At 40.0% G+C, this 17903-nt stretch overlaps 2 protein-coding genes across 5 annotated transcripts in view; one reads left to right on the plus strand and one right to left on the minus strand.

The window, feature by feature from the left end:
* Positions 1-909, minus strand: part of pus10 (pseudouridine synthase 10) — a 54442-nt gene extending 53533 nt beyond the window's left edge. For 2 of the 4 annotated variants that reach the window (XM_059986005.1, XM_059986003.1), the window contains exon 1: positions 783-909. The gene's annotated coding sequence lies outside the window, so the exon portion shown is untranslated. Of the gene's footprint in view, positions 1-766 lie in introns of all 4 variants that reach the window. The other 2 variants (XR_009515123.1, XM_059986004.1) reach the window with 2 other exon arrangements.
* On the plus strand, positions 835-17787 carry pex13 (peroxisomal biogenesis factor 13). The gene is made up of 4 exons (XM_059986006.1): positions 835-1172; positions 6512-7203; positions 13978-14103; positions 14632-17787. Exons 1-4 carry the CDS (start codon positions 850-852, stop codon positions 14925-14927), a joined length of 1437 nt encoding a protein of 478 aa, XP_059841989.1. The 5' UTR covers positions 835-849; the 3' UTR covers positions 14928-17787.
* The last annotated feature ends 116 nt before the right edge of the window (positions 17788-17903 follow it).

The raw sequence follows: 17903 nt of genomic DNA on the forward strand, positions 1-17903 counted from the left end.
GATTCACCTAACAACAGAGGTGTCATCAAAAAAACTTAAAATATGGTATTGGAGCTGTACATTCATAGGTATAAAGTGAGTAAATCAGGGGGCTATGCTCACAGCATTGTGGAGGTGATATGGCTAATCCCCAGTACTGATCAAGGTCTGCCTGTAAGGGAATCGAGGGTGCACTTGCACAGGGAGGTTTTGAGGCCCAGGTCTTCCAGCTTAGTAATGAGTTTGGAGGAGATGATAGTGTTGAATGTTGAGCTGTTGTCAATGAAGAGCATCCTGAACCTTGTGGTGTGGGATCTTCACTGTCCAGATGTTCCAGAGCTCAGTGAAGGCCCAACGAAACGGCACCTGCTGTTGACCTGTTGTGACGGTAGGTAGACTGGACCGCATCTAGGCCACTCCTAAGGCAGGAGGTGATATGCTTCGTGACCAACCTCTCGAAGCACTTCATCACAGTGGCTGTAATGCTACTAGTCATTGAGGCAGGCTACAATGTGGAATAGATTGTGAGTTTAGGTATCGTCTTATCATCTTCAATAGTATCATCTTTCAGGCATAAATACTATCGCAGCTGGTTAACCACTCAGGCACTTATTAATAACGGTCTACGCTCAGAATTTATTGAAGTTCTTCACGTGTGGGTATCACACCGTTATTTGCATATTTTTATATTAGGTAGCAAAGCAACACACGTTGAAATGAATAAATAATTATCCACGAGACAAATAAATTTTCATTTAAAGAAAGACATCACTAAAACTCACGTTACCTCAGCTACTTCCTACCTTGAAGATCGGAGTAACCCAGTACCCGGAAGTGATGTTCTCAGTGAGTCACTGGATCCAGGTTTCCATGTATCGCCAAGTCCTATTGGGCGCCCGGCCGACCAGCGCCGATGCGTCTCGATCTTCTATTGGACAATGCTCACGCTCGGCTGTGTCATTCGAGGCTGCTCTCCGTTCGGATGTGTCTTTGCTTTCCATTGGCTCGTGTTTCAGGGTTCCATTGGCTCGTGTTTCAGGGTTCCATTGGCTGTACGGGAGAGTTATTGAAGCTAGAAGTGCGGAGAGGTCGTATCGACCGAATGTTTTTAGAGCAAAGATAATGGGATCACAGCCACCACCAAAACCCTGGGAAAGACGGATCCCGGGAAATATCAGTGTCCCGTCCTTCCAGTAAGTGCGCTTCGCTGCGTGACTGGGTTAGTCGTGCTTGGCATCGGTGCTTGGTGCAGTCGCAGGCTCCATGTTGGTAGGCAAAAACTTACTGATACCACACGCTTAAATGTACTACACAATTCCAAAGGCTCCACATGCGTCAAAAAATAAACTAGACGAACTCAGCGGGCCGGGTAACATCCCGCTGTGGAGGGAAGTGGACTGACGACCTTCACCCACACAGATATGAGACCAGGAGTCCAAAATCTTTGTCAGCGGGGTAAATATTACGGGATGCTTTGAAAAGGCAAAACAGGCCATGTAGATCTGTTAAAATAATTCAAAAGGTCAGGGCCATGTATTTGGAAGCGTAACAGCCCGCGGAAGAACTGTTAAAATTACGGATAATCGAACGGCCTAACTCCTATTTGGACGGGCTGGGCAATAGGAAAGATTTTAAAGCGGAAACAATTTTAAAATCAATCTACCGGCGAATCAGGCAGATACGTGAATAAGACGTTTCAGATTAGGACACAGTTGAGCATTAAATACCTTTCAGTTACTCGGATGGAATTGGAAGTTTGGCCAATATATTTGAACAAGCAAGTTGCGAGGTTCTGTGCCTTCCGTGGCTTTCTGCTATAAATGAGAGAACTGGATATTTGTGGGAAAGCACTATACTATCATTTTGAAAATCAAAACAACCCTTCAAAATTGTATAATGGCCTTTTCCAACTTTCAGTGAGCTATTGATCAATAGCTGGTAACAGTTGCTCGTGATACAGTATTTTCAGAATTATTCAAAATACTGATGTTACACTACTGTTCTGTGTAAAACCAGTTTTGTTTTGCTTGTAATGGCATGTACAGTGGGATCCTCTGAATGAAAGTGCATTCTCTGAATGGAAAAACAGCTAACAGCCTGAAGCAAAATGCAATCTTTGCCATATGTGCTTTTCCAGTAGGAAGCTCAGTAACTAGTTCTAGGGACTGTCTCTTTGCTTTGTGGAGATCCTCAACAAATGATAATCATGACGGAGCTTGCTCATCCTTTTTATAGGAGTGTCATTTTTGACCTGCAGAAGATTCTGTTGAACTACAGAACTGTTGAACTAATTAAATATTGATGGCAATCATTTGCATCTTGAATTGATTTTTATTTAAGAAATGCACTGAATTGTGTAATATATTTTTGAAAACTGCATAAGGGAGAATAAATGCTGTAAAATTATTATGTTATTTAAACATGCATATATATTTGGCATCGGAAAGCTATGCAACACTGATTTAGATTTTTTTAAATAACAAAGATTGTAAGAATGAGGAGTTTATTGAATTTTGGAGAGTGGCTACAATATTTTAGATTGCAACTGTGGTCACATTTGTATAATATGCCAATGATGGAGGAGTAAGAGTCCAGTGAGAACAGATTATTATGAATGATCATGATTAACTGGAGCATTGTTGTGCATTCACTCATCCAGGTATGGTATGGGATTTGCAAAATCTTTTGACGAGTTTTGTAGATGCTGGAGGAGATGAGAAAGACACACTAGTTTAGTTATTATCTTAAAATACAATATTGATATGGCTGGTCCACTTCAGACTTTGGGTAAATATGACTGCCCACTTTCACACATTTTTAAAAAATCAACAAGCATCTTTGTGTTTATCTCTTTGATACTTCAGCCTCTGGAGTATCATTTACTTCATCTTTATACTCAATGGCATCTTGCTCAGATTCTTTATTGTGCCAAGGCAAGACTCTCCGAACATAGAAAACCTACAGCACAATACAGGTCCTTCAGCCCACAATGCTATGCTGAACATATACCTATTTTAGAAATTACCTAGGGTTACCCATAGCCCTCTATTTTTGTAAACTCCATGTACCAGTCCAGGAGTCTCTTAAAAGACCCTATTGTATCCACCTCCACCATCGTCGCCGGCAGCCCATTCCACGCACTCACCACTCTCTGCATAAAAAGACTTATCCCTGATATCTCCTCTGTACCTACTTCCAAGCACCTTAAAACTATTCTTTCTCATGCTAGCCATTTCAGCCCTGGGAAAAAGCCTCTGACTATCCACATGATCAATGCCTCACGTTGGTGTGTGGCCTGGTGGATAAGGCATCAGTCTAGTGATCTGAAGGTTACTGGTTCGAGCCCCAGCTGAGGCAGCGTGTTGTGTCCTTGAGCACATTGAACACTTAACAACACATTGCTCTGCGACGACACCGGTGCCAAGTTGCTTGGGTCCCAGTGCCCTTCCCTTGGACAATATCGGTGGCGTGGAGAGGGGAGACTTGCAGCTTGGGCAACTGCCAGTCTCCCATACAACCCTGCCCAGGCCTGCGCCCTTGAAACCTTCCAAGGCACAAATCCATGGTCTCACAAGACTAACGGATGCCTATTTAATACCTCTCATCATCTTGTACACTTTTATCAGGTTGTCTCTCATCCTCCATCACTCCAACAAGAAAAGGCCAAGTTCATTCAACCTGTTCTCATAAGGAATGCTCCCCAATCCAGGCAGCATCCTTGTAAATCTCCTTTGTACCCTTTCCATGTCCTTCCTGACAGTACTCCAAGTGGGTTCTGACCAGGGTTCTATATAGGTGTAATGTTACCTCTCAGCTGTTGAACTCCCATGATTGATGAAGGCCAATGCACTGTATGCCTTCTCAACCACAGAGTCGACCTGTGCAGCAGCTTTGAGTGTCCTATGGATTCAGGCCCCAAGATCCCTCTGGTCCTCTATATTGCCAAGAGTCTTACCATTAATACTATATTCTGCCATCATATTTGACCTACCATAATGAACCACCTCACACTTACCAGGGTTAAACTCCATCTGCCACTTGTCAGCCCAGTTTTGCATCCTATCAATGTCCCGCTGTAACCTCTGACAGCCCTCCACACTATCCACAACACCTCCAACTTTTGTGTCATCAGTAAACTTATTTACTCATCCCTCCACTTCCTCATCCAGGTCATTTATAAAAATCATGAAGGCACACCACTGGTCACCAACCCCCATGCAGAATATAACCCGTCTACAGCCATTCTTTGCCTTCTGTTGGCAAGCCAATTCTGGATCCACAAAGCAATGTCCCCTTGGATCTCATGCCTCATTATTTTCTCAATAAGCCTTGCATGGGGTACCTTATCAAATGCCTCGCTGAAATCCATATACACTACATCTACTGCTCTTCTTTCATCAATGTATTTAGTCACATCCTCAAAAAATTCAATCAGGCTCATAAGGTACGACCTGACTTTGACAAAGCCATGCTGACTATTCCTAATCATATAATGTTTCTCCAAATGTTCATAAATCCTGCCTGTCAGGATCTTCTCCATTAACTTACCAACCACTGAAGTTAGACACACTGGTCTATAATTTCCTGGGCTATCTCTACTCCCTTTCTTGAATAAGGGAACAACATCTGCAACCCTCTAATCCTCCGGAACCTCTCCCGTCCCCACTGATGATGCAAAGATCATCACCAAAGGCTCAGCAATCTCCTCTCTTGCCTTCCACAGTAGCCTGGGGGTACATCTTGTCTGGTCCTGGTGACTTACCCAACTTGATGCTTTTCAAAAGCTCCAGCACATCCTCTTTCTTAACGTCTATATGCTCAAGCTTTTCAGTCTGCTGAAAGTCAGCCCTACAATCGCCAAGATCCTTTTCTGTAGTGAGTACTAAAGCAAAGTATTCATTAATTATCTCTGCTATCTCCTCCGGTTCCATACACACTTTTCCACTGTCACACTTGATCAGTCCTATTCTCTCACATCTTCTCATACTTGTAGATTGCTTTGGGGTTTTCCTTGCTCTTGCTTGCCAAAGCCTTCTCATGGCCCCCTCCTAATTTCATTCTGAAGCTCCTTCCTGCTAGCCTTATAATTTTCTAGATTTCTATCATTACCTAGTTTATTTTTTGAACCTTTTGTAACTCATCTCTAACTCAGCACTTGCTTAGACAAAGGTTGCTATCACGTAAAGAGCAGAACCCAAAATGTGTTGAAACTTCAGTATTACTAATTCTACCTTTAATTTTAATTATCCTGTCATCAGATATGTAAGTTGTTGCATTAACTGGCTCAATAATATTTAATAAAAAACTAGCAGTCCAATCTAAGTTTCTTGTAATCCTTTCCTTCAGACTATAAATCCATCTACCCTTTTGGGAAGTAACTCATGAATAAATAAAACTCATGTTTTATTTGTAATGACATATTCTTAGTGGGTGTTATTCTATCATATTCAATTCCTAAGCACAAAGTTAATTTTAGTGTTTATAGTTACTAACCAACCAAGTGCTTAAAACAAAATACAGAAGACAGTCATTAGGATGGTCAACTTCTTGGAGAATGCAGCATGAGAAAAGGCCCTTCAGTCCAACTTTTCTATGCTGATGCATAATGCTCTCCAAACTAGTCCATTAGGCCATATCTCTCTAAACCCCCCCCCCCCACCCCCATTGAAATACTTATCCAAATATCCTGTGAATGCTGTTGTTATATCTATCTTGACTACTTTCTCTGGCAGCTCATTGTATATACAGACAGCACCCTCTGCATGAAGAAATTGCCCCTCAGGTCCCCTTTAAGTCTTAGCCTATCAACTTAACCCTACACACTTTGGTATTTAATTTCCCTAACTGGGGGAAAAAGAACAACAAAGGTCCCAGAGTAATTAAGCATTTTTGTTTTTGGCCACGTTTGTGCATCCTTTGCTGCATCAATTCTTACTTCGGTATCAGGAAGCAAATAAGATTTCCCCATCACAAAATATTAATAACTATTAGTATATTACAGTTCATAATAAATATTATACACTCAAGCAACATTAGGTCTGATCCAATCTATATCATCATTGATAATACTGGATTTGAATAGGTTCAAAGGTATTATCAAAATATTTCTTCTCCAGATGTTCAGTTTAAATTTAGCCAGTATGAAATATCCTGTAGTCTACTTAATGAAGGTTATTAAATCCAATCTGTTTATAGCAGACAATGTGAAAAGGTGATCTTCCCTGCTCTCTAAATGTGCTGTCTCCAGATTCTCCTGTTGCCTGTAAATGCTGTCTCTACAAAGGACAAATCATCGTATCCTTGTAATGTTTCTCATTCAGATTTATTCCTAAAGACAATGTCATTTTGTAAATTGAGGTGATTGATATTAATTAATCTTATTTGTAAACAAAAGGTGATTAGATTTTTAAATGAATCATGGCTCTCTTTAAGCAAACTTTTGACGAGCACTATTTGCCTGAATGCAGTTATTTTCTGATTCTTTGTTTTCTTTTGTTGAAACTGTTGAAACTTTGTATTTCCTGAATTTCAGATCTGCTGATTTGGTATCTGGCTTGCCGGCGAGACAAAGACAGCCTGTCGTTACACGAATTCCACCTCCTGTTCCTCCAAGAGTATCACAACAGACTGGAATTGGCAATCTCAGCACTTATAGATCTGCCTATAACACCTTCTCTCCAGCATACACACCATACGGAAGCTCTTTATATGGAGGCTATACCCCTTATAATTATGGATATGGAGGACTTGGCTATAACAGGTTTCGAACAGATGATATACCTCCCAGTAGATTTGTACGCCAGGCAGAAGAAAGCAGCAGAGGAGCATTTCAGTCTATTGAAAGTATTGTCCATGCATTTGCTTCTGTTAGTATGATGCTTGATGCTACTTTTTCAGCAGTTTACAACAGTTTCAGAGCAGTCTTGGATGTTGCTAATCACTTTTCCAGACTCCGGGTGCACTTTACTAAAGTTCTGTCAGCATTTGCATTGATCCGAACTTTGAAGTATTTGTACAGGAAGCTACAAAGATTACTTGGCCTACGGAACAACTCCGAGGTTGAGGAATTGTGGGCAGAGAGTGCTGGCTCTGTGCTTCCAGCTGGAGCTGAAGACAAGTTACCTGGGTCAGGCAAATCTTGGCCCATTTTTATGTTTTTTGCAGTTGTTCTCGGAGGTCCTTATCTCATATGGAAATTATTAAGCTCTGCTACTTTTGAACCAGGTGAGAACGTCTCCAACAAATAAGTATGTTGTAATTATTTTATTTATTATAGGTACAAGGCCTAAATTGAAAGGCTTACATGTAAAGGTAATTCATTGGTAAGGTCTTTGAGAATGATGTGCAGCAATAGTTATTTTATACATGGAGCAACAGCCAGATACTGGGATCCTCAGCAGGTCAAGCAGCATTAGTATGAGTGAAACAGTTGACCTTTTGAGTCAACAACCAATTGACAGAACAACCAAAAGTTAAAGAAAACGAGGATGGTGAGGTGCAGAGAACAGAGGGTCTGTTAGGCTCAGACCTCCAACTTCATTTATGAGCATATCACAGATATTCTGTTGTCTGTACCTGTACTCCTCTTGGCAATGTAACCTGTTTGTCTTCTCACTCTTAATGTTGTGAGGAAGTATGTTGTGGGCCTGAAATGTTGATGGGCTTCATAAAGATCGGTCGAAGAATCAAAGGCTGAGGGAAGATCTCATGGAGGTTTTAAACTTCAAAGTAATTGTATTTACGCAAGTTATTTGTACGGAGTTGGTAATAATGCCTAAAATTTAAGTCTGCTGACTCTGCTTCTCTTCCCGTAGATAATGCTTCACCTGCTGAGCACTTCCAACATTCGTTTATGAGATGGCCATTTCAGGCTTTTTGAGATGATCAACATTTTCTGCATAACTAAACTATAGTATACTGTTTGGAAACTAATGAATTTCAATCAACAGAAATTTGTCATGTGCAGTAAAATTCCACTAATCCAACACCCCTGCGACTTTTAGTGCTGGACTAACAGATTTTCCGGGCTATTGGATGTTATGCCTCCCCAAACATGTTATTTCTCAGCTTTCTCTAGTGAATGCAGTGAGTGAGTGGTTGAAAACTGACCGCTCAGGACCTCATCCCTGGCTGTGTCCACACTTTCAACACTGATCCCAAACCAGTCTCCACCCCTGTCCTGGCCATATGAACCACTTGCACTCTAGCTCCACCATTTTCATTCCGGACATGAGCAGAATCCAAATTTATAGGTTTTCCAACTGTCAGATGCTGTATTATTGGAGTTTCATTTTGGCTGTAAGTTCCATGCATTTCAATTTGCTGTCTTCCAGAGGGTCCCTTGGTGATTTAGCTGTAAATTCGATTGGGGAAGTTTGAATACAGATTCTGCTTGCAGGGAGCCAGTTTAGTCCCATTGAGTTTGCTATTTTCTGGATAGGAGGCGGAGGTGAATTCAAAGTACACAAGATGGAGACTGTACATTAAAGCAAAATGATAATTGTGTAATCTCAAATATTTCAATCAAATACAGTAACTTTTAAATTAGTAACTGCATTTTCCTATTTTTCTGTCTGCTTTGATGATGGAGTTTGATTCTTTCGTTAGAAGGGAAACATTAATATTACCTAAAATTTAGGTCTATTGATTCAGTGGTGGACATCATAAAGATCAGTAGGATCAAAGGCTGAGGGAGGTTCTTAAAACTATGAAGGAATTGTATTTACCCAATATATTTGAAGTGTGTAGTAATAATATAAGCAAAAAGTATGCCTCTAAGTGTCAGAAAAGATCGCAGAAAGTATTTTTCCTCTGTTACATTGTCAAAACACATCATTTGTAAATTTGGTCAGAATAATTAAGCTGTAACAGGTGAAATGAGGTGGCAGCTAGTTAAATAGGCCAGGGCCCTATTCAGTGTTAATAATAAAATGCAACATTTTAAAAGTTAAATAACTACATAGAAGTTTTTGTGAAATAAACTGTACTTTTTTTTCCCATCCTTTGAAACTGCTTTATGGATTTGGTATTGTGAGAGTTTCAAAAACTGGAACATAATATTAGGTATGGAACAAATGCTAATTAGAGTAATAGCCTTTGACAATCTCATTTTTGTAGGCAACAGCACAAAAGCTGTTTCTTTTAAAGCCTTTTTTTAAGCTAAATATGTAGCTATTGTTTAAATGTGTCACAACCTTAAAACTAAACCAGAGCCACATTAGTTTTATTTTAAGTTGTGTTTGTTAGCAGGTCACGATTCCATCTTGTATCTTGGTCAGGAGTCTGAATCATGATCTGAGGCTAATCACGTAATACAGATTGCAATCCATTCACATCAAGCAGCTTCTCACTGTACGGAGGGGAGTCTATTCATTGCACAAACAAACTCTGTGCTCCAAATGACTGCATTGATCTATTTTGAAAAAAATTAACAGGATACTGTCTTCGAGAGCTTTGCACTTAATTATGCTGTTTTCATATAGAGTTTTCTGATATGTTCTGTTATATTTTAACTACATCTAGAGTAGAGTATTTACTATGATTCCACATAGAAGTTGTGAATTGTTTCCAATCTTTCTCCCTTACAACTGGAGCTTTCTTAAAAACCTGCTATATCATTTGTTTCCAACTTTGTCTGTAGACCATTAAATGAGCTGAAATTATGATGGACAAAGATAATTGGTAGAACTTGATCATGTATCAAAAGTTTCATGAGAAATTCTGCTCTAAGCTATATGGGCAATTATCAGCTCCATCCTAACAATTTGTTTGGCACTCTGGATGCAATCCCAGAATGAGAACACCATTGGAATTGGTAATAATTGGTAATATTGCATTATCCGGTGAAGGATGCATTACTGACAGCTTGTCTCCATTGGGAATCTGGCAGGAACCCTAGCTGTTCCAGATCCTGTGCACAGCACAATCCATAGAACCACAGAACACTACAGCACAGTACAGGCCCTTCAGCCCTCCATGTTGTGCTGACCCATATAATCCATAAAAAAAGTACTAAACCCACACTACCCCATAACCCTCCATTTTTCTTTCATCCATGTGCTTGTCCAAGCGGCTCTTAAATACCCCTAATGTTTTAGCCTCCACCACCATCCCTGGCAAATCATTCCAGGCACTCACAACCCTCTGTGTATATATATTAAAAAAAAACTTACCCCTAATGTCTCCCCTAAACTTCCCTCCCTTAATTTTGTACATATGCCCTCTGGTGTTCGCTATTGGTGCCCTGGGAAACAGGCACTGATTATCCACCCTATCTATGCCTCTCATAATCTTGGAGACCTCGATCAAGTCCCCTCTCATTTTTCTACGCTTGAAAGAGAAAAGTCCCAGCTCTGCTAACCTTGCTTCATGTGACTTGTTCTCCAAACCAGGCAACATCCTGGTAAATCTCTGCACCCTCTCCATAGCTTCCACATCCTTCCTGTAATGAGGTGACCAGAATTGAACACAATACTCGATAAGTGCGGTCTCACCAGGGATTTGTAGAGTTACAACATGACCTCTCTATTCTTGAACGCGATCCCCCTGTTAATGAAGCCTAGCATCCCATAGGTCTTCTTAACTACCCTATCAACCTGTGCAGCCACCTTGAGGGATGTATTGATTTGAACCCCAAGGTCCCTTTGTTCATCCACACTCTTAAGTAACTGACCATTAATCCTGTATTCAGTCTTCTGGTTTGTCCTTCCAAAATGCATCACCTCACACTTGTCTGGATTGAACTCCATCTGCCATTTTTCTGCCCAACTCTTCAGCCTGTCTGTATCCTCTTGTAACCTTTGACCACCTACAGCTCCATCCACAACTCCTCCAATCTTTGTGTCATCCGCAAACTTACTCACCCATCCAGGTCATTTATAAAAATCACAAATAGCAGGGGTCCCAGGACAGATCCCTGCGGCACTCCACTAGTCACCGACCTCCAGGCAGAATACTTTCCTTCCACAGCTACCCTCTGCTTTCTTCCTTTAAGCCAATTTTTTATCCAAACAGCCAAGGTTCCACTTATCCCATGCCTCATGACTTTCTGGATGAGCCTCTCATGAGGGACCTTGTCAAATGTTTTGCTAAAGTCCACGTAGACCACATCCACTGCCCTACCCTCAACAGTTTCTTTTGTTACCTTTTCAAAAAACTCTATCAGGCTCGTGAGGCATGATCTTCCCTTCACAAAGCCATGGTGACTATCCATGAGTAGACTGTACTTCTCCAAATGCTCATAGATCCTATCCTTAAGAATCCTTTCCAGTAGTTTGCAGATAACCGACGTAAGACTCACCGGTCAATAGTTCCCAGGTTTTTCCCTATACCTTTTTTAAACAAGGGAACTTTGCCATTCTCCAGTCTTCCGGCAGTTCTGCTGCAGCCAAACAGGATTCAAAGATCATAGCTAATGCTCCTGTGATCTCTTCTCTCAATTCTCACAACAACCTGGGGTGTATCATATCCGGCCCTGGGGATTTATCAATCTTAATGTTTTTAAGAAGATCCAGCACTACTACTTCCTTAATCTCCACATTGTCCAGCACACAGGCCTGCTCTACTTCGACCTCATCCTGATCGAGATCCTTTTCACTTGTGAATACTGAAGCAAAGTATTCATTTAGGACCTCCCCAACCTCCTCTGCCTCCAGGCACATGTTGCCCTCTTTATCCTTTAGCGGTCCCACCTTCGTTCTTATCATTCTCCTATTCTTCACATACGCATAGAACGCCTTGGGGTTCTCCTTAATCCTACATGCCAAAGCCTTCTCATGCCCCCTTTGAGCTCTCCTAAGTCCTTTCTTTAGCTCCTTCCTGGCTACCCTATATTTCTCATAAGCCCATCCTACTTCCTGCTTCTTATGCTTCCTTTTTCCTCATGACAAATTGCCTGACATGTTTCATCAGCCACGTTTCCCTTTTCCTACCATTTTTTTCTTTGCCTCAGTGGGACAAACCTATCCTGAACTCAGCTCAAGTGGTCCCTAAACTTCTCCCACATTACTTCTGTGCTTTCCCTTTGAACATCTGTTTCCAAATTAGTCTTGCTAGTTCCTGCCTCATCCCTTCAAAGTTAGCCCTTCCCCAGTTAAGCACTTTACCATTTTGTCTGATTTTATCCTTTCCATAGCTATGCTGAAGCTAAGGGAGTTGTGGTCACTCTCACCAAAATGCTGCCCCACCAAGAGGTCTGTCACCTGACCAGGCTCATTACCCAGAACTAGATCCAGTATGGCCTCTCCTCTCGTCGGCCGGTCCACATACTGTGTCAGGAATCTTTCTTGAACACACCTGAAAAATTCAGCCCCATCTATTCTCCTTGCACTCAGGAGGTGCCAGTCAATATGAGGGAAGTTGAAATCACCCATAACTACTACCCTGTATTTCCTGCACCATTCTAAAATTTGCCTGCTTATCTGCTCCTCAGTGTCCCGAGGGCTATTTGGGGGCCTATAGACTACTCCCAGCAGAGTGATTGATCCCTTCCTATTTCTGACTTCCACTCAGAGTGACTCAGTGGACACTCCTTCCGCAGCGTCCTCCCTTTCTATAGCTGTGATACTATCCCTGACCAGCAATGCCACTCCCCCCCCCCCCCCCCCCCTTTTCTACCTCCCATCCTATTCCTTTTAAAACACCTGAACTCTGGGACCTGCATCATCCAATCCTGCCCTTCCTCCAGCCAAGTTTCAGTAACGGCCACAATATCATAGTTCCATGTACTAATCCATGCTCTAAGTTCATCCTCCTTGTTCCTAATACATTTCAACCCCTTTAACTGGCTACAATTATGTTTCCTCCCCTGCCTGTCCTTCCTCATCAACTCAGAACTCTTAGCATCATGCCCTTGTCCTTCTACCTTAATCCCTGCACTCACATTCTGATTCCCATTCCCCCCCCCCCCCCCCGCCAAACAAGTTTAAACCCTTCCCAACAGCTCCATCAAACCTGCCCACCAGGATATTGGTCCCCTTGGGATTCAAGTGCAACCCGTGCTTTTTGTACAGGTCACACCCGCCCCAATGATCCAGAAATCTGAATCCCTGCTCCCTGCTCCAATCCCTCAGCCACGCATTTATCCTCCACCTCATTCTATTCCTATTCTCACTGTTGTGTGGCACAGACAGTAATCCTGAGATTACTACCTTTGAGGTCCTGCTTTTCAACTTCCTTCCTAACTCCCTGTAGGCTTCTTTCAGGACTTCTTCCCTTTTCCTACCTATGTCATTGGTACCAATATGTACCATGACCTCTGCCTGTTCTCCCTCCCACTGCAGGATATCTGGATGTGATCAGAAGCATCCTGGACCCTGGCACCTGGGAGGCAAACTACCATCCGAGTTTCTTTCCTGCATCCACAGAATCACCTGTCTGAACCCAACTATAGAGTCCCCTATCACTACTGCCCTCCTCTTCCTTTCCCTATCCTTCAGAGGCACGCCACTGTCACTTCCCCAGGTGGGCTGCCCCCCCCCCCCAACAGCACTCAAACAGGAGTACCTATTGTCAAGGGGTACAGGCACAGGGGTACTCTCTAGTACCTGACTCTTTCCCTTTCTTCTCCTGACTGTGACCCATTTCTCTGTCCCCCGTGGCCCCAGAGTGACCACCTGTCTGTAACTTCTCTCTATCACCACCTCACTCTCCCTGACCAGACAAAAGTCATCGAGCTGTAGCTCCAGTTCACTAACACTGTGTGTGTGTGTGGTGGGGGGGGGGGGGGGGGGTGGGAGCTTGGATTTCCAGCATCTACAGATTTTCTCTTGTTTGATATCTGAACTTTTAGGGGATTTTAAGTGGATTCACTAATCCAAATAAACTCTCTGGAAGATACAGTATTCTTAAAAACAGATTGCTGTATTTGTGACAGTGCAGTTACTAGTTGGTGACATGAACTTCATGATAGTGCACACGTGAATTTTTGTCTTTAAATTGGTAACATATGGTGATTACCACAATCTGGATATGAATAACCTTTTTATATTTTCAATAAAGAATCAACAAGTTGGGCAAATGGAGATGATGATCATATTGTTGCAAGAGCAGAGTATGATTTCACTGCTGGGACAGAAGAAGAGCTCTCATTTCATTCAGGTGATCTACTCAACCTTGCACCTAAAGGTGAGTTATTTAACCATTTAACCAAAGTTTCATAACAAAGTAAAATGTATAATTTTTGGTATATTAAAATTTGATGTTACCTATTAAAATTTATAAACTGAACCTGAAAAATAAAAGTTGCCATAATATAAAGTTTCAAAGTACTTGAAGAATCCTAATCCTAAATTCCTAATTTATTTCCTAAGAAGTAAAATGCTGTTTAGTAGTTTAATGTTTTCAATTTCTTCATCTCTTTATAAAACTGAGGAAGAAAGCTAAATTTAAAAGTTTGAAGACTAATTACAGACTAATTTTAAAATTGTTTTCTTCCTTCCCAAAAACCAACCATTCACTTTGGGTGGGGAGCTGGATATTCATACAGTACTTTAGAGCTGTCAAAATGCTGAGAGTGCTGAAAGTTATTTTCTATTTGACATTTGAAGAACACATCCATCAAGTTCTTTGTTACTGTATGACCCAATCTAAGTTGTTGTTTTACCTGAATTTGATACCGAGCCAAACATAATTCTTCTGCTTTTTTCTTTTCAGAACAACAGCCAAAAGTGCGTGGGTGGTTGCTGGCCTGTTTGGATGGCCAAACAACTGGGTTAGTGCCAGCTAATTATGTCAGAATTTTAGGTAAAAGGCGGGGCAGAAAGCAAGTGGAACAGGAAAGCATTGCAAAGCAGGAACCACAGAGACATGGTGATTCAGCAGCTGCAGGAACCTCATTTGAGGAACAGCAGGCAGTCTTTGAATCTGCTTTTTCTGAAACATCAAAACAAAATATGGATTCTAGCACTATAGAATCTATAAATACTGGGAAAGATATAATGAATGCTTGAAAATATCAATATTAATAAGGTTGATCCTTCCCTACCTGCCTTCTGCTCTATTAAATTCTATTCATAGGTTTTAAGCTTCTGGTGTACCAAGTCTTTCATTCTCAATCTAGTAACATATTCTTTGATCAAAGAATTTGGAAAATTAATTTAAGTGTCACCTACCACTATGTATCCTTTTCCTGATCTATGTGCACCAGGTAAATAATGTACATGAGGACAAATAATTATTAGTAAAATTTTAATTTTGACTTAAGATTTCCACAACTCTGGGTTGACTGTCTGAATACGTTGTTTCTTTAGGGAGATATGGAATTGGTTCAATTGGCAGTGGATTGTTATATTGGTATAAATCAAAGCTTACTGCATGTGTAATATTTGAACACTCAGGGTTCATTGGTGTTTGTGTTCCTGTAATTTTTGTAATAAATACAGGTTGTGATGCAGTCAATTGATTAAATTAACCAGATCATTAAACCACAATATCCATGAACTCAGAAGTTAAATGGACAAGGCAACCATGCATTTTTAAGCTGTTGACAAAACGCACACAAGAAAATATTGTCAGAATTAATTAAATAACCACGAAATTTGTACAAAAATTTGGCGGAATATTGTAATTTATAACAATGTTCCAACAAGGAGAAATTGTTGGTTAAGTAAAATTGTAGAATCCTCTTGCTTTTAAGGCTCATGATGAAGGGTGAAGATAGTGTAATGGAATGGATGTGACTAGATGTAAGTAGTAAATGATTAAATATAATTGTAAAATAATGGGGAAGTCCTTCTAAAAATAATCAAGTTGTGCAAATGGAGAACATTACATTGGAAGAGCAGAGAATGATTTCACAGCTGCGTCACAAGAGATCTCATTCCTTTTGGTGATGTACTCATTCTATTAAAAACTGGTCTTTTCATGTCTATATGCAACTTGGAATCCATAAAACAAACATTCTTACAACATAATTAGTCAATAAAAATTGTACAGTCTTGTTTACATTGTGAAAGTTTATACATATTTAATGTCATGCCCTCCTATTTTACCATGTGTCAGAGCTCCATGCATTTTCAAAGGGATGATGAATGTGTATTGCCCAAAAGATGTTCAGCAAAGATAACACAGTCTTGTTAAATTAGGTCTGTGAGATGTTTAAATATGTATACGTTTCATCCATATAAAGTTATTCCCATCTTATTATCCCCATGATACTAAACAAATACACCTGAACCCAATATGATGTGCGTGTAGATTAGGAGGATCAGTGTTCTGATGTTAATGCAGGTGGGTATCTGTGATGGGATTGACCTCCAAGCTCTTGTGTTACCATACAGATGAACTATAGACCAAGATTCTTTGGCTTGGGTTTGAATCTAAGAGGTAATTCTGATTACTGTTAAGATATTTGCTCAAAATTTTCACAAAAATAGACTGCTACTACACACAGAATTAGCAGAGTTCATTTCAAAACATGAAAACACTGGATCACCCTCACAAACTACTTAGTGCACTGCACTTCTATACTTTTCATGAGTTTAGCACTGGAGGGTCACCTTGTTAGAGTTTCTCAGCAGTCATGTTTAGAAATCTGCCAGCTAAATTTGTGGCATGTTGCAATCTCAATGATTATTGATCTCAATTGAGATGAACAGCTACAAGGGCATTGGTAACTGTTTCTGTGAATTGGGATCATTTAAATTATCATGGCCTTTCTAGTGTCAATTTTTTATCATAATTTTAAAGTTTGAAGGTCAGATATTCATGAAGGATGTTTTATGGTTTTGACAGCCAGTGGGGCCTGGAGTGTGGCATCTTCAGCTGTAGGAACATTTCTGTAGGATTTTTGATTTTGCAGTGGATGGTTGGTGAATTTCTTTAGGGAAATGTAATAGCCCTTGCTTAGTAAACAAAGTCGTGAAAAAGTTGAAGACTAGTAATTACTTGACCTGTTTTACCACATCATTTACTACTGCAGTTTTCAATTCATCTTTTAGTTGTGTAGTCGATGATGAAAGCATTTGATGTGAATACTTTTAACATATTTCTCAGTTACAAAGAAAACGCAAAGTATAATTTTACTGGTTTGAAAACTAATACTTTTTCGAAGGATTTTCTTTACTATCGTACAAAGGCATACCACAGAAATGTTGCGGTATCTTTATTAGTTAAATTTCAGACAAATTCTGAACTTTTTCATGAAAAATCTGTTAATATACAAAATTATGGGTATTCTAAAAGTAAGCTTCATTAAAATGATTACCAAAGTATAAATGGAGTATGTTGTACAGTGTTTTTTTTTTTTGCCTGCATCTCAAATCCCTTAAATATTTTAATGGTACTTGTCAACAGATGCGTGCATTTGCTATTGCTGTATTACTGATTTATTTGTTTTTTTTTAATTTATTAATTACTGATGTATTTGAGTGTTCAGTAATGCATGAGGGCAATTTATGCAGATTATCCAGAACTCATTTTGAGAACACATGCAATTAGTTGTGTAATAAAAGAAATTTGCCATAAAAATAAGGGTCTTATGAGTAACAAACTTTTAAACTTGGCTTCAATTAAGTTTCATTGATAGTCATTTCATTTTCTTTGGCAATAAAAGTTTAAATTAGTGAGAAAATCTATCATCTGCAAAGATGACAATATTGAGAATAATTTACAGTGCAAATTAGTTTCAGAACAGTTAAATTCAAGTGGATAGATCATTTGAAGAATATTTTGTTTGAAACTAAAACGTTTTCTACAGTAATGTGAAATTTATAAAGGTAGAAATAACAGATGCATTTTGCATTCACAGGAAAGATCAATCTGAGTACTTTGTCATATTGAAAACCATTGTACAATGTACTGACATCAATAAAAATATTTTCTCAGAAATATTATTGAAGATTATTTCAATAATGCTGTCACATAGTCATAATCACACAAAGGGGAATGTCCCAAAAACTTGTAATAATGGCAAGAGATTAAATTTT

This window comes from Hypanus sabinus, chromosome 12, assembly GCF_030144855.1.
Source record: "Hypanus sabinus isolate sHypSab1 chromosome 12, sHypSab1.hap1, whole genome shotgun sequence".
Lineage (NCBI taxonomy): Eukaryota > Metazoa > Chordata > Chondrichthyes > Myliobatiformes > Dasyatidae > Hypanus > Hypanus sabinus.

Excerpts from the sequence above, each read along its gene's own strand:
- pex13 (XM_059986006.1), top strand. The coding sequence starts at position 850 with ATGTATCGCCAAGTCCTATTGGGCGCCCGGCCGACCAGCGCCGATGCG. Across the intron at positions 7,204-13,977 it reads CTCTGCTACTTTTGAACCAG|AATCAACAAGTTGGGCAAAT; the intron begins GTGAGAACGTCT and ends TTTTCAATAAAG. Across the intron at positions 14,104-14,631 it reads ACTCAACCTTGCACCTAAAG|AACAACAGCCAAAAGTGCGT; the intron begins GTGAGTTATTTA and ends TTTTCTTTTCAG.